The sequence below is a fragment of the Trypanosoma theileri genome, assembly GCF_002087225.1.
Source record: "Trypanosoma theileri isolate Edinburgh chromosome Unknown TM35_Tth_2_V1, whole genome shotgun sequence".
Classification (NCBI taxonomy): domain Eukaryota; phylum Euglenozoa; class Kinetoplastea; order Trypanosomatida; family Trypanosomatidae; genus Trypanosoma; species Trypanosoma theileri.
Genome location: NW_021639844.1, coordinates 184,453 through 202,218, shown reverse-complemented (window position 1 = coordinate 202,218; position 17,766 = coordinate 184,453). Strand labels below are relative to the sequence as shown.

The 17,766-nt window shown below is 36.9% G+C and overlaps 4 protein-coding genes across 4 annotated transcripts; all 4 read left to right on the top strand.

The window, feature by feature from the left end:
• Nucleotides 1-1,439: 1,439 nt before the first annotated feature.
• Nucleotides 1,440-4,190, top strand: TM35_000021690 (serine/threonine protein phosphatase-like protein; the record flags this gene model as incomplete). Its single annotated transcript, XM_029021487.1, has 1 exon — nt 1,440-4,190. The coding sequence occupies one exon, from the start codon at nt 1,440-1,442 to the stop codon at nt 4,188-4,190; it is 2,751 nt and encodes a 916-aa protein (XP_028886909.1).
• A 1,559-nt stretch (nt 4,191-5,749) lies between these two features.
• On the top strand, nt 5,750-9,643 carry TM35_000021680 (protein kinase-like protein; the record flags this gene model as incomplete). Its single annotated transcript, XM_029021486.1, has 1 exon — nt 5,750-9,643. One exon carries the CDS (start codon nt 5,750-5,752, stop codon nt 9,641-9,643), a length of 3,894 nt encoding a protein of 1,297 aa, XP_028886908.1.
• A 1,990-nt stretch (nt 9,644-11,633) lies between these two features.
• On the top strand, nt 11,634-16,103 carry TM35_000021670 (uncharacterized protein; the record flags this gene model as incomplete). Its single annotated transcript, XM_029021485.1, has 1 exon — nt 11,634-16,103. The coding sequence occupies one exon, from the start codon at nt 11,634-11,636 to the stop codon at nt 16,101-16,103; it is 4,470 nt and encodes a 1,489-aa protein (XP_028886907.1).
• A 601-nt stretch (nt 16,104-16,704) lies between these two features.
• TM35_000021660 (uncharacterized protein) lies at nt 16,705-17,583 on the top strand (the record flags this gene model as incomplete). The annotated part of the gene is made up of 1 exon (XM_029021484.1): nt 16,705-17,583. The coding sequence occupies one exon, from the start codon at nt 16,705-16,707 to the stop codon at nt 17,581-17,583; it is 879 nt and encodes a 292-aa protein (XP_028886906.1).
• Between the last annotated feature and the right edge of the window lie 183 nt (nt 17,584-17,766).

Below are 17,766 nucleotides of genomic sequence, written 5' to 3'. Positions count from 1 at the left end.
GAAAAAGAAAAAGAAGATATACTGAAAGTGTGGTTTTAAAAAAAGAGTGAAAAGAAGCAAAAAAAAAAGAGAAGGCTATTGCGACAAAAGGTACATTACAGAAACAAAAAAAGAAATAACGTGAAGGAGAGAATGGAAATAAACAATGAACTGAGAGAAGAGGAGGAAAAAGAAAAAAATAAGAAAGAAAGATAATCTGAATGATTTTAGGTCCCTCAAGAAAGGGGGAAAAAGAAAGGGGACTAATAATAGTGTGCAATAATGCTTTCAAGTAAATTAAAGTATGATTCGATGGAAATGGCGTTCATCAAAGAAGAAGAAGAAAAGAAAGAGAGAACTTTGAATTATTGAGAGGAATTCAATAGAAGAAAAATGGAAAGAGAAACAAATATATATATATATTTATTTATGCTGGTCGTTAACCACGTGTGAGTGTCATTAAACACTTTATTTTCTCTATCTCTATTTATCTTTATATATATATATATATATATATATATATATATATTCTTTCTTTAAAAAAAAAAAAAATAACATCATACGTGTGTTTCCATTTCGAACATTACAAAAATGTACATTTATTGCAGTTGTTTCTTTTTTCTCTGTTCTGCTGTTATAGTTATAATAATTAATAATGATGATGTGATGGAGAAATTGTTTTGTTTGTTTCTCACATGGTTCATTTTTTTTTTTTTTTTGTTTTTATTCTCTATCTTCTTTTCTTTCTTGATGTGAGTTAACCTTTTTTTTTTTTACCTACTTATTTTTATTTTATTCCTCTTTTCGTTCAATTTTACTTCTCTGTCTATTCGCCTTGTAGACTTTACCATCATGCATATATATATATATATATATATTTCACATATGCCTCTTTCTTTTCTTCTTGAGTTATTTATTTTCTTTTATTATTATTATTATTGTTATTGCTCTTAATATCTTCTCTATTTATAGTAGACTCTTGTTACTATATGTAATATTGTTTCTTTTTTTTTCTTTTTTTTTTTTTCTTTTAAGACGTGAAGAGAAAAAAAAAAAGACAAGGTCAAAGGAACAAAATAAAAAATAAAAAGACAAAGAAAAAAAAAAACCAACAATAACAAGTAACAAAAGAGAGAAAAAAAAAGGGAAAGGACAGATACTCACACACACTCACAGAGACTTTTTTTCCACCTCCTTGTGTGATCCCTTTTCTTCATCTTCTTCTTTCCGTTTATATTTCAACAGAGTTGCTCATCAATTTTATTGCAGTTTGTGTTTTTTTTTTTCTTGTTTTGCCAATTCCTTTTATTATCTTTAGGGTAATTAGAGAGAGAGAGAGTAACAGAGAGTCATCTCTCTTTATTTATCTATTTATCTCTCTCTCTCTCTGTATATATATATATATATATATATATTTATTTATTTACTCAGATAGAATAATACGTTTACCTATTCTGGAAATGGAGACAGAAGGGACGAGACGAAGTGGCGATGGTCCATACAAAAACCCCAACAAGATCAATAGTGATGGCAATCATGCCGATAACAACAACAACAGCAATAATATAAATAATAATAATCATATAAATAATAATAATCATAATCATCATCATCATAATAACGGTGTGCATTTAGAGAAATTACGCCGGAGTGGAGGAGGCGTCATTCCACCCGCAACCGCAAACGTTGGTGTTTACCAGCAATCACACAAACGTCCACTCCGCTCCCCTGCAGGGAAAAATGAAGAAAGTGTTGGGGAATCGACAGAGACTATTCTGTGTAATCAGAAACGAAAAAGTCCATTAAGTAACGGCGAAGAGGGCAATACTGAAGCCCGCACCGCCTCTCAACCCACTGCAACGACATCAACAACAACAACAACATATAATATTAATAATATTAATAATAATAATAATAATAATAATAATAATAATAATAATAATAATAATGTGAATACCCAACAACAACAGCAGCAGCAGAGATTATCGATGGATGTGGAGCCCAAACGCAGTGATGGACGACGACGACGGCGGCGGTATTGGTGGTGGCGACAACAACAACAGCAACAACAACAACAACGGCGACGTCATCGCAGTCAAAGTCAAGCGGGAAGAGGCGATGTGTTGAGAAGAAAACAAGAAACGAGTCAACCAACAAGAGTCTCCCCAAGCACACAGCAGCGGAGTGCATTATATATGAATCCCATTGTGCGGTGTGTTCGCAGTGATGGATTAACGTACAATCGCACATTAAAGGATTTATTACTTGGATGTATGGCGGCCCCAGCAGAGGCGGATACACCGTGTTTAGGTCCCTCCGCAGCTCCAGCGTGTGTATTGGCAGAATCCGCAAATAGTTTAAAAGAACAACAACAACAACAACAAGAGAATGAAAATGAAAATGATGATGTTGATGAAGAAGGGGTTTCACGCAGTAAGGAAAGTGTGATGAAATGGAAAACCCTCTCTCCTATGATTACATTTACATTAGATGGAGTAGCCACACCCAAGACCTTTGCGGCGATTAAACAACAACAGTTAGATTTGGAGGCTTTACCACTTCCGGCATCTTCATTATCGGAATCACATATGATTTCTTGTTCATCTACTTCTACAACTGTTACCGCTGTTGTTGCGATGGATAATCGTCCTTCTCTTCAAAACACTCAAGTTTATATGGATCCTCTTGATAGGGATGATGATGATTATAATGATAATAATAATAATAATTGTAGTCTGCGACCACGACTACCACGCAATGCACCCCACATGGAAGAACTCCCACATCAATATATGCTTCGCAGTTTTGTAAATGGAAATTTTCAATTTTACCGTACATTGGATGAAAAGCAGCATTTCTTTGGTTTATGTCGACAAATTGTCGCCCAGGCACAAAAAATATTTGAAAATGAACCCTTGTTTGCACGTATTGCCGCACCAACATTTGTTTTTGGTGATATTCATGGTAATTTTGAAGATCTTGCCTTTTTCCTACGCAGTATTCTTATCTTTAATGATTTACAATTGAGTCCAGCGAATATATTATGTCTTGGTGATTATGTGGATAGAGGACCTTTTTCACTAGAGTGTCTTATACTGTTATTATCCCTAAAGATTAGTCATCCATCTAAAATGGTAATGTTGCGTGGAAATCATGAAGATCGTGTGGTGTGTGGAGATGTGTTAACATATGGAGCCAGTAGTTTTCTTGCCCAATGTGAGGCTTTATATGGAGAAGAGGATGGACAAGTCCTTTTTAAAGAGACAACCGCATTGTTTAGACATCTTCCATTGGCTGCAGAGATTGTGATACCGAATGTACCCAACAGTAATAATAATAATAATAATAATAATAATAATAATAATAATAATATTCCTAATATGAATACGAATACGAATACGGGTAATAGTAATAGTAATACTAGTAACACCATTCCACGAGATTCTAGTGTTGTTTTTCCCACCGCACGGACTGCAGGACATCAGTTCAGGCGGACCACACATGAGGAACGGGTATTATGTACACATGGTGGTATTCCCCGCTTCTTTGCCCCACCAAAGGAAGATGATAGTCTTGCCTTTCTTCGACAGGAGGACTTTCCACGAATGTTAACACTATTCCCCAATAATCCGGCTGTAAAGAATGATCCAGAAGCACAGATGATGTTAACAGGAGATACTGCTGCAAATTCCACAGATCCATCAATATCAACAACAACAACAACGCGGGTAATAAATGAGGCAACACTTCGTAAAGCATGGTTTGTGGCTTTTGATCTTATGTGGTCAGATCCCACAAGTAAAGATCCCGGCGATGATGATCACAACAACAACAACAACAACAACAACAACAACAACAACAACGCAGCCACATCATCATCATCATCTTTAGCCCAAACACAAGGCAACGGTCAACAACAACAACAACAACAGGAAGTCCTTAATGAATGGGGATTTGGTGTGAATAAACGTGGAAGTAATGTACTGACTTTCTCTGCAAAGGCGGTGGAGACGTTTCTGCAGGCGCATCAATACAGTATGTTATTTCGAGCCCATCAAGAGAAGGCGCATGGACTGCGGTTGAGCAAAAGCAGTAAAGTCTTAACAGTGTTCAGTAGTTCAAACTATCTCGGTCATCGTAATGGGGCGGGTTGTGTGGTGGTGGCAGCCAATGGAGAGATTCAACTCGTGGAGAAGGTGAGTGGTGAATAGAGTGTGAAGTACAGCAAAGCCAATTATTATTATTATTATTTTTTTTTTCTCTGTTTTCCTCCTTTTACGGGAAAGGAGAGATGTATATGTTGATAAGAAGAGAAACGAAACGAAATAAAAAAATAGAAAGAAAAGGATTTTCAGTACTGGAGGATAGTATATGATTTTAGGCAAAGCAGAAATGCCATATTCTTCTTGTTTCTTTTTTCGTCATTTTCCTTATTTCTTCTCTTTTCTGGATATTTCTCTCTTTCAATATATATATATATATATATATAGAGAGAGAGAGAGAGAGAGAGAGAGAGAGAGACGATGTGAAGGATGTATGCTGCAATCCAAACAGTAAGAGAGAACAGAAATAAGTAATAATGAGAAGAAGAAGAAGAAGTATGATATGAACAGCAATAACAATTCGAAGAAGAAGAAGGAGCAAACAATATATATATATATATATATATATATATAGATTTAGTGATAGGATATACGTAAGCAGTAATTAGTAAGAACGAGTTATCATTACAAACAACAATAAATACAACGATGCGATTAACGAGGAGAAAGAGAGAAAAAGTTATAAAGTGTGTAGAGGGAATGAGACATGCTTACATTTGACCATCTTCTCCGGAATTAATACTACTAGTACTAAAAAAAAAGAACGAAAGAAAAAGAATAATAACAACAATGATAAAAAGAAAAAGAAAAGTTTATATATTTAACGATTAAATTCAGGAAATGAGTATAAAAGGGATAGGACGAATTATCACTACCTCGCAATAAGAGCGAAAAGTAAACCAAATAAAAATAAAAAAAGGAAAATGTGAGAAGAGGAAAAGAGGCTCTTAATAGAGTTTCTTAATATCTCTCTTTCTCTCTCCATATATATATATATATATATATATATATATAGTTCTGAGATTGGTTGCTTTTAGATCCCTGTTGGAAGGATAAAGATCTAATGAATGATTACCCCGAAACGTTTATCATTATGTGTTCCCTGTATTGAATTTTTTACTATTGCTTCCTTTATTATTATTATTATCACTTTTATTATTAGTGGGGGGTTGTTCCTTTTTTTTGATATTCGACCCTTTTGTGCCTTTTTTTAAATTATTTTTTTTTTCCTTGTTTGTTTTGTTTTATCTCATGACTTGTACGTCTTTACCATCTCTACATGTGTGTTTGTCTCTATAACTATTATATTCTCATCTTCTTTCTTTCTCTTTCTTTCTTTCTTTCTCTAATTTCAGCACTGGAAACAGTGAAAAGGGTTTTTTTTCCCTTTTTTTTTTTGATTTGTTTCGTTCTGTAGACGATCAAAATAAAAAAAAAAAGGGAAAAAAAAAGATATTCACAACTCACAAAAGGAGAAGAATTAAAGGAAAGGAAAAAAAAGAAAAAAAAAAAATACGAGTAACGGAATAGAGAAAACCGCACAAAAAAAAAAGACAAAAAAAAAGAAGGAGAAAGGCAATTCATATTTTTTTTTTTCACTTATTTATCTATCTATATATACAGACAGATATATATATATATATATATATATATATATATATATTATCATGCTTCCTGGACTGGCCTCTGTGCAGAATGTGGATGTTGTGGTGGTGGACCGCCTGCGGTGGTGGCGCACGCAGCGGGAAACACGAACGCAGATCTCAACAACAGCCATGCGAACCCCAATCTTAAGAACACCCACGCAAACCCAAACAACCGTACAGAGACGACAACGATCCCATACAGCTCCACTGCAAAAGATCTCATCAAAATCATCATCTCCTCATCCTCATCCTCATCCTCATCATCACAATCATGAGAATAAGAATAATGATGGATTACACAAAATACCACAGACGGCTATTGCATTGCGTAATCCAAAGTTACTTGTGTTTGTGCGTGGGGAGGCCACTGTGGAGGACCGGGATGCGGTGCAGATGGCACTGCGTGAACTGGAAGGAGATGTCTGGCTCACACAGTTACTCTCCACAGAGCGGGATTTCTACAGTGCGCAAGTACGTCCTTCTCCCACTAGTGGACGATGTGCTTTCTCACTATTGCGTGAACGTTCACGCCGACGGGCCGCCTCCGTACCGGCTTTACCATCCATCGCACTTAATCTTCAAAGCCGCAGTCGTAGTCGTCGGCGTCGCAATAACACCACCAACACCACCAATACTAACACCAATAATGTTAGTAGAAGTAGTAGCAGTAGTAAAGATAGTAGTAGTAAAGCGATGCGAAGAAGAGGAAGAAGAAGAGGAGGAGGAGGAGGAAGTGTAAGCCGATGTGGAATGCGTAGAGGTGTATTGGCGAGCAATAAGGAAAAAGTGGCGCTTCCATCTATTCTACGGCCTGCGCATCAGTGTCGTCGAGTAGAGTGTCTGCAGGATGCGTATGTATTTCACCCAGAAGCGGATTATGTAGGCGATGGGGCCTTTTCTCGTGTATTCCGCGCGATGCCGGTATTCCGTGGAAACCCTAGTGATACCTTTGTGGCGATTAAAGTAATCCCTCGACGTCGATGGAGAAAACCGGGTTTATTAACCAATTCCATTATTCTAGATGAGGAAAAGAAGGAAAGATATGTAGATAGACTATCTGGAACCCCATCAACAGCAGAGAAACCATCTACATTACACTATTTAGATCGAGCCATGGCGGCAGTGGCGAATAGTGTTGCTGTGAGTGGAGCTGCTGCGATGTATCGTCGTAGTAGTTTAGAAGAGCAGGAGGCAATGCATCGTGAACTTGTTGAGATTGAACGGGAAATATCAACCATTCGTCGATTACACCACAACTCTTGTTCACAATTCATAGAAGCCTTACGTACACCGGATGAATTTGTTATTGTGATGAATATGGGAAAAGGATGTTTGGATGCCCGACGATATTTAGAAATGTATGGATCTCCTTCTGAAATACGAGTGGCATTAATTCTCTATCAATTAGTGGGAACGGTGAATTACTTACAACAGTGTGAAGGGATTATTCATCGTGATATTAAATTGGAAAATGTACTACTATCTCGTTTAGATATTTCACGAGATCAAATTCATCAGGTACTTGGAGAAGATGTAGTGCAGCCAAGACACTCAAGTGCAAATAACCGAGAACCACATACATACAATACACAAGAAGGAGATGATGAAGAAGAAGATGAGGGAAATGACAATCAAGGAAGTATTACTGATTCTAAACAATATAAAACGAATAGAGGAAATGGCAATAAACCGTATACACATTCCCATTCCATATGGGGATCATTTTCATACCGAAAGAGACCTGAAGAACTTGATCAATTACTTAAAGTAACACTTATTGATTTTGGTCTTGCACGGCGAACCTCACGACGACCTGAGAAATATCGTGGACGTACCACACAAGAGGGAACTTTACAACGATCTGGATTACAGGGAAATAATAATAATAATAATAATAATAATAATAATAATAATAATAGTATTATTAGTAGTCGTGGGATTCGTGGAGGTATGCCAACACCGGTGCCATCGGCTATGAATATATTTGTTTCTGTGGATAGTGATAGTAGTTCCTGTGCTTCTAGTACGAATAATACTCCATCGGTTACTTCCGCCTCCTCTGCGGCATCTCCATCTTCATCTTATTCTTCATTAGACTGTACAACTCTTGCGAATGATGAAATGGAGACGAATGTTACTGCCCACAACAGTAATAATAATAGCAGCAATAATAATAATAATAATAATAATAATAATAATAATAATAATAACAACAATGGGCATGATATGCCTGCCAGTTTGGAAGAAGGTAATGGATGTAATAGTGGAGAGTTTGGACGAATGGGGATGGATTTACAATTCTCTGCAACTGATCTTCCTTCAACTACAGTAGAGAGTGGAACACCAGTCACTAGTATCTCACGAGATGTACTTCCTGAGATCAGCGCCACTCATCAAGATTTCTTATTAAGTGCAGATGTTGATGTAAGCACAATACGAGATCCTAACAGTCGTACCATGGATGAACCATTAAATCCCACATCTCTCTCTAATGTTCCCATCCCTCACACTAATAATAATAATAATAATAATAATAATAATAATAATAATAATAATAATAATAATAATAATAATAATAATAATACACAATCAACAGCACCAACAACAGCAGCAGCAGGAGGTATTTCACTCCCCATGTGTCCTGCAGAGAACAATACAGAGATGCGTCAACGTTCAAGCCGTGCGGAGGAATTACAAGATGATGGAGATTCCATATTGTTCCTAACACCGTGTGGAACAGACAAATACCTTCCACCGGAGATGCTGCGTTGGATTGTCTCCTATGGATGGGAACGGAAACCCACACCTGTACGTTTAGCAAGAAAATTAGATGCCTATGCAATTGGTATTGTGGCTTATGTTCTCTTAAGTGGTTGTTTCCCATTTAATGGAACCTCACGGGCAAGTATGGTTCAACAACAACAACGATGTACACCAAAGTGTAATAGTGAACATTGGCGGCATATTAGTAATGATGCCATTTCATTTGTACAGTCTTTATTAGAACCCGATCCGGAAGTACGAAGTTCCGTCGCGGAAGCCCTTTCACATCCCTGGTTACGTCGAGTTTCACGATTAGCAGAGAAATTAGGTCTGGTGCCAATGCCGGAAGATGATACGCTTTTCTCTGGAAAGGCATTTGCTGTTCCCATCTCCGCCAGTCAATCCACTACACCAATGGCATCCCAACAACGAACATCTCCACAAGCACATGATAATAGTACGAGTACAACGCATCGGTATAGTGATCCATTTCTCTCTAGAAGTAGAAACCGATCCACACAAGATAACATGAGTCGTGATGATACCATCTATACAACACAAGGAAAACGTCCAACCTCTCATGTCTCTTCACATGGAATGGATACACCACACGCTGTCTCGTTAACACCACCATTGTTTAGTGAAAAGGCAGGAAATAGAGAGTTATGCCCAACTAATACTAATACTACTACTACTACTACTACTACAGTAACGGCTGCTACTACTACGACTACAACGCCTACGATACAGGCGATAAGACCTGAGAATGAAGAGAGTTCTCCACATTATATATCCCCACCCGTACAGGCATTATCACCACCGTCAAGATCACCCAATATAGCAACTCCAACAGCAACAGAACTGTTTGAACAAATTGCGGTTACAAATGGTTTAAAACGTGATGATAATAGTAATAATAATAATAATAATAATAATAATAATACCACTACTACTACTACTACTACTACTACTACTACTGTTACGGTGGAAACAATAGGTTTACAGAAGGGAGATGCAAAGCATCATGTGTTAAAGAGTCTAGGGAAGAATGAGAGAGAGCAGCAGGAAACGGAGAAGAAAGAGGAGGAAGAAAGTGAAGTTGACGATGATCCTTTTACACGTGTGTTTAAAACAGTGATGTCGGAACAGTAAGAGAGTGAGAGTGCGTATATATGAGTGAATGTTCAATTTTATTTATTTATTTTTATTTCTTCACATTAATGTGAAGTAAGCAAAAAAAAAAAAAAAAAGGATTTGTAGAGATCAACTTCACCACTTCCCCACTCACAGTTCTTCTTACTAGGAGGAGAAGTTACAGTGGGAGAAAGAAAAAGAAAAAAAGAAAAAAAAAGAGAAAAACAAGTAAGGAAGGAGAAGAAACCATTGAAAAAAAAAGGGATAAGAATGGGCTGAATATACCACATTACAAGAAGAGTAAAAAAGAAAGAAAAAGTCTTCTTCTTGGTTTTTTTCTCCTTGCGTTCAATGTTTGTTTTCTTTTTTTTCTTTCTTTCTTCTTCTTCTTCATTTTATTATTATTATTATATTTCCTTCTTTATATCTTGAGGTTTTTTGTGCGTACGCAGAAATAATGGTTTGTCTTTATTTTTCCCTTTTTATAGTTTAGTCTACCTTCTCTCTGTCCTTGGTGACTCTAACCCTTTCTCTTTATGTAGATATATATATATATACATATATCTTCTACCTTTTAACCACCTTAGTTTCTTTAAATGTTTATAATACCCCATAAGTGGTTAACCCTCCTTAATCTTCTTTTTTTTTTTATTTTACTCTTTTTTTTTTTAATTTATCTCTTGTGCGTGTGTGGCTTCTTTTCGTCGTTATTTTTCGTTTTTTTTTTTTTTCTATTTTCGCCCCAATGTCCACATAGAGTTCAGTTTTTTTTTTTCTTTTTCTTGCTTTTTATTAAAGAGTCAGCATTAATATATTTGCTATGTATTGTAATTCAGTCAAGTAGTTTTCAAAAAAAAAAAAAAGAAAACAGAGGAGAGAAAGAGTCGCATAGAAGAAAAAGATGAAGTGAAATCTCTATCTCATCTTTGTTTCTCTCTATCTTTCTCTCTTTCACTTTACCTTTGTATTTCTCTCTCTCTCTCTCTCTGTGTAATAATATATGTATGTATCTACCTATCTATGTATGTATTTCTCGCTGTGTACGATTATTGTAATATGTTTATATATATATATATATATATATATATATATGTCTGTGGAAAGAAAGAAAGAATAGAGATTGCGGCGATGTGAATTAATTATTTACAGTTGTGATTAGCACTATTGTGTCTGTGAATATTCCTGTTTATATGAAAGAAAGAAAAAGAAAGTGAGAGAGAAAAAAACAAAAAAAGGAAATAAAAACAGGATGTGAGAATAGAAGTTTTTTTTACTTATTGATTGATTGATTGATTGATATTTGTGGTGGCTGTGTAGTTGTGCTGAAAGAGACGTTTTGTAGCTGTTTTGGTTCGTTTGTTTGTTTGAGTCTCTTTGGGTATATGAAGTGTTTTTTTTTTTTTTCTTTTTTGCTTTTGCTGTGGGTTTATTGTTTATACTCACTTTTTACTATGACTATTTATGCGTTATTATTGCTTTCATTCTTATGAATCTCTCTCTCTCTCTCTCTCTCTCTATATATATATATATATATATATATATGGTTTTTTAATGACTATTATTATTAATAATATTATTAATATTGTTATTTTCTCTCTCTCTCTCTTTATCTATCTATCTATATATATATAATTATCTGTTAGTGAGCGTATGCCATCCCGCATTGTGGGAACACGCACACAACCCAAAGGGACACCCGCGAAGATCAAACGAAAAGGAGGACCAAAAGCACAGAAACCACCACTTTCACCATCCCAACAAACACCACAAACACCAAAACCAAAAAAGAAAAAAAAACTTTCTCATAAAAAAAAAATCAAAACAACAAAAAGAAGTAGTAGGTGATATCAATCTATTATATTCCCCCGCCACTCCAAGACAGTTATCGGTCCCATTAACATGTGATTACAAAACCCGTCGACACAGTACACTACCGGAGATTTCCATCGGCGGTGGGTTCTCCTGCCGTTTATATGATGAACCCTTCACCGGCATCTCTCCACCGTCAATGCTAAACTACAATCAATTATGCGGAAAACCTTCTCATATGAATTTAAGTCGTACAGACGAACAGAGAGCGGCGGCTTCTTTACATGCATTATCGCAAATGTCTACACATCACATGCCCCGATCATCACCGTCTCCTGTTCAACTCGCCGTCTCACACACATCACCGGCATTACAGCAATTAGTAATGGGATACTTTGCTAATTCTAGACAAGAGAGTCAAGTAGAAATGGAAGTATTTAGAAATGTTCGTCATGGAAGTAAAATGATATGTGGACAAATGATTGAAAATAAATCCATCTGTGCCGTACGTGTTTTGTTTGTAGATGGAGTGATGCTGCAAAAACTAAAAACACTTGCATTGCAGCGTAAATCTTCTACATATTCATTACCTCAATCATCATCATCATCATTATCATTATCGCCTCCTCTTCGTTCATCCTCTATCGCTTCTCCCTCAATTAATCAAATGGGTTTCTCCGGGTGTTCTACAGATAAGACACCAGATGAGATGAAAGGTGAAGAGTTTTATGGGGATGTAAGTAAAGTACGTGAAGTTGATAAAACATTACCTTTTCAACCAGAAAGTAATGAGAAAAAGGGGGAGGAACAACAACAACATCATCATCATCATCATAATAATGATAATGATAATGATAATGGTGCTACTCATCTTGTACGTGAAGGGAGTGAAGCTCTAGAGCAGTGTCTAACACGTGATTTCTTTCAAATAATTCAGAGGAAACTTGAAAAGAAATTACTCTCCATATCAGATGGAGAACAAGTAGAAGAAATGATGGGTGAGGATGCTGTGAGGAAGGCAAAAAGATATTGTCTGAGTTCAACCAACTCTTTTAGAACAGAGGAAGAAAAAAAGAGTGTGGAAGATCTTATTAGTCCAGATGCTGGTCATCGTCGTAGAATGGCAACACTCTCAGAGAATGAATTAGTAGCCTTTAAAAGAAATTCTTTACTTCCTCCTGGAAGTCCACTATTAGTATCTAATTTAGAGGATGATGAAAATATAACAACTCCTTTCATAGATGAGAGGGTATTTAATGCAGAACCTACACAAAAAAACTTATCCGGTAATTGTTCTCCTATTATAAATGATCATATGGAAGGTGATGAAACGAATAATGATGCGATGGCTTGGCGACTTCCTATTTTGGGGATTGCCGTATTTCCATTATATCCTGAAAATAATGATTTACTTAGTTTATCCACATCCTTAACTCCAATGGCAGCTGTTGGGGAACGGTGTCTGCCCCCTAAAGCCCCTTCTACTACTACTACTACTACTACTACTGCACGACGGCGTTCTGTTCGAGAGAAAGTATTACCACCAAAGTCCTTAACAAGATCCAATACAGCGTTAGCAGATACTTTACGTTCTAATCATAGTAGATTTTTAGCTTCCCCAAACTTTAAATCCCTTTCTAATGCTTTTAATACAGCTTCACGTTTAGGTGGTATATTTAATGCTGGTAATGAAACGAAAAAGAATGCTTCTGAAGAACCTGCTTCTAGTCGAAGTTTTAATCGTATTAAAGATAGTCCTCCAATAGATCTTAATGTCTCAGGAGAGTGTAGTGGTGGTGTTGGTAGAGTTAGTCCATCACCGCGTGGAGCTCCTTATTCGAAAACTTCACCATTATTTGCAATTGCCATGTCTATGCCATTAATCCCACAAGGTAGTGTAGCGAATGTGTTTAGTGAATGGATTGAATCCAGTCATCCTTCATATTTATTACGTGAAACTGCTATTCGAAATGTTATTTATGCTGTTCTTCAACACTTAGCATCTCTACATCGTCAAGGGAGAGTTCATGGAAGCGTTAAGGCAACAAATGTTTTTGTTAGAGCACATGTAGTAGAGACTTTATCTTCTTTATCTAGTAAACAGGCAGCTACTACAGTAGCATCTATGAATACCGGTGGTGGGGCTAGATCTACCAATACAACTGGTGGAAAAGATGTTCATGCTGGCAAAAACCGAAGTGAAAACACTAGTGATAATAATAATAATAATAATAATAATAATAATAATAATAATAATAATAATGATAATTCTAATGATAATTATAATAGCCATGGAGATGGAAGTGATGTGAGTGATATTAGTGGAATAGATATGATTGGTGTAAGGACAGGAATGAATAGTGGTGGAGGCATGATGGGTACTGCTGCTGCTGCTGCTGCTGGTGCTGGTAGTGGTAGTAGTCTCTTAGTCACTGTCCCAACTACTACTACTGCTACTACAACTATAGAAGGACGTTGTCTTGGATCTATAGATCCATTAGAATCTTTAGAATGGCTTAAACACGTTGTACTTGCAGATGGATATTATGAACAAGTAGAAGAAGCACTGATTGCCTCTCTCGCAGAAGAGAAGTCATCCCCATCTACAGATGTCATTTCTACAGGTCCTCCTACGCGTAGTGATACGACTAAAACAACCTCATCTAACTCAACGGTAACTCCACTTTGCTTAAGTGCTGTACAAACAACAGAGACAATTCAAAGTTTGAAGGAATTACATATTTTTAAAGTGGAAGAACTTGAATATGTACCACCACCAGAGTGTATTATGCGTGAAAACTCTTCTACTGCTAATACTACTACTACTACTACACCTCATAAGAGTATGGATTCCTTGACAAGTGAAATGAAAATGAAAAAATCTTTTACTACTTCCATAATGGAGAATACAAAAGTCCAACCTTTATTTCGACAAACCTGTAATACACGAAATCCCCGTTGTTTACTAACACCTGCGTATGATATTTGGATGGTTGGGATGTTGGCTATACACTTAGCAGAGGGTGGGTGTCCATGGTGGATGAAGTTACATCAAAGACCACAACCTAGATTACGTCGGGATCCGTGGACGTTGAAGTTCGCCTCATTTGTACGGCGGTGTCTCTCTGCAGATCCCACACAACGTCCATCTGCAGAGGAATTATTAAAAGATAAATGGTTTCATAGTGCTTTATTAGATCAAACAGGAGGTAATAGTGGAGGAGGAGGAGGTGGACTCTCCTCTATGTTTCCTTCTGCAGTTTCCCAACAACAACAACAACAACAAGTGTTACCACAACATGGGAGTTCTACTTTTTCATGTGCTGTACGTCCATGTAGACGAGCGTTTATTGATATTTTGTTAGAATATAATGAGTATGCAGAAGAATCTATTGTGCGGCTTACACAAGCTGCTGCTGCTGCTGCTTCTTCCGATAACGATGTGTTGCAGAGCAAACCTTCTTCTTTAAGTTTGAACAAGAACAGTAAATCTTCATTTAGTGTATCTATGAGTGGAAAGGAACCACATGATTTAGCAATAACTAATTCCAAAGAATCTGTTGGTGCACGACTTTTTTCTTCGAATAGTAAAACTACTTCCAGCAGCACAATTACCAGAAACAGTAATAGAAGTGATAGCCGTCGGTCTACGAGTAGTAATAGTTTTAGCATGAATGGCACATTATCAAATCACAGCGTGAAAAGCGCCGATGATGATAATGATTTTTATGATTATGATTATGATGACCATTATGATCATAATCATATAGGAAGAAAAGCCGACAAAAAAGGGAATGATGATAAAAACTCCATGATATCTCGTCAATTAAAACCCTTTTTCCTCGGCGCCGTCGGTGTAGCTTTAGAAACATGCGACGATGAAGTTCCATTAAGGAATGAAAATACTGAAATGGAAACATATGAAAGTGTGGCCTCACATATAAATAGTGGTATACACGAACCACATCCATCCCTACCATTTAATACGGCCTCCAGAGAGGAATGTTTTGTTTCTTATGAGAAACAACGAGATTTAATGAGTGCTATTTTACAAGCCTTTTGGAATATGCACAGAGAATGTCGATTGGCAGCAGATGTTTGGTGTGTGAGTTTAATACGGCACATGCGATTAGATGGAAGAACAATGGATCTTGTACTTCCACTCATTACGGAGGAGACTTTACCATTCTTTGCCCTCACAGAAAGTGATGTGAACCACACCCATACAGGTGGAAATGGAAAGATATCAAATACAAATCCTATTCTAGGCTCTACAAGTGTAACAAACACAACTACAAACACAACAGCAGCAGCAGCAGCAGCAGCAGCAGCAACAACAATAATAAATGCGGCTCTTGGTGGAGGAACGGGCGCTATTCCAACAGGTGGAAATGGAGTGGGATCACAAGATATACGTGGGACTACAGTTACTACTACGAATACAAATACGAATATTAATATTAATAATACTACTACTACTACTCCTGCTGCTGCTGCTATTTCGGCTTCGGCTACTCCTGTGGCCGCTGCTCTTTCTCAACCGCAGATCATTGTGGATGTAAACCCAACGGCTTTCCATAACTATATGCTTTGTAAGTGGTGTGTCACTACTTCTTGGGCTTTGCAGCAGGAGAAGAGAAATGAGATTGTTCGTGAGGGGAAGCGATAAGGATGGATACAAATGTTTTTTTTTTTTTTTTTTTAGGGAGTTTATTTATATATTTATTGTGTGTGTGTGTGTGTGTGTATGCTTGTGTGCGGACGTTGGATACACTCCGTTATTCTTTTTTTTTTTCTTTTTCATGCTTTTTTTATTTTGCTTCTTCCTCTTTTTACAGGAAAACCAAGTAAAAAAAAAAAGAAACTGATTTAAAAGTATATATATATATATTTTTTTATATTGTAAACAATCTTTTTATATGGACTTCTGGGTGTGGATGTGTTTGTTTCATATATAATGGAGATTTTTTCTGTTTCTTTTTTCTTTTTTCTTTCTCGTTGTTTAATGTTTCTCTAATTGAGTGGAGTAGCGATAACAGGGAAGGGAGTTTTTGTGCGGTACATCACACCAGTGGACACCAAAAAAAAAAAAAAAAAAAAAAAAAAAAAGAAATACTCGCTGTAGTAAATAGAAACTAATCAAGCCAAATCAAATAAACACGTATAAACATACATTAACTATTCGTACATTTATATATATATATATATATATATATATATTTAAATCTACAGATACATTTCAAGTAATAACAGTTTAATACAGCGATATCATGTCAAGTCCTACACAAGCCGTAAAGACTCACCGAGTCCATGGAAAGAAGACGGGGAAGAATGAAGAGGAAACACCAACGGTAGCAGAACGAAATATCCATAAAAGTGGAAAAAACAAACATGACAAACCTACAATGGTAACTGCAGATGATGTATCACCATCTTCACAACGACAAGCGAAAGAAGAAGAAAAAAAAAATAATAAAGTAAAGAGAGAAAAACGCTCACGTGAAGAAGGGGATGCTGAAGTTTTACATGGTTCCTTTGTAGTGGCAGATCTCCCAACCAGTATGGCTTCTATTTACACCCGAACAGTACGTCATCTCTTACCTCCACACCATCAAAAGTGCATCTCCGAGGCGGAAATCATGGAAGAGACGGACGGCGCCACTCTTACATTTGAAGTGACGAATAAAGAAGTCGCCGCCGCGATGTTTAAACGCCTGCAAAATATGAAACTCTACGGTAGACGTTGGAAGGTGCAGTATCACCCACTGAGGGCCGTGCAATGTGCAAAGGAGGCGTGTTTGGTGGATGCCCAACTGGTGCCCGCAGCCCCACGGGCATTAGCCCTTCGAGCACTGAGCAGCGTTCATGGATTTCTCACACTTGCAGATGATGCGATGGGCGAGACAATGACGGCAGGGACTCCATTGGAAGAAATGGATAATCACACGGATAAACACAGTGATGATTTAAATGATGAACATAATGGATTTCATGCGAGTGGACATGCGGGAATTTCTGATGTTGATGTGGTGGATCGCGTGGTGGCGTCCTTTGTGGATGAAGGCAGTGCACTGCACGCACGGGCATTATTGTCTGGACGAATGATTGGAAACTCGGGTGTACGTATGTTTCTGGAGCGACACCGTTAGCTTTAAATAGATAGTGTGAATGTGTTTGAGTGAGAGTAGATGTTGATATGATTTATTATTTGATCCTTCTGGTGTGTGTGTGTGTGTGTGATCTGTATAGGCCCCCTTTTTTGTGTTTGTTTGTGTGTGTGTGTGTCTCTGGTTGTTGTTGTTGTTGGTTATCACGTATATATATATATATAT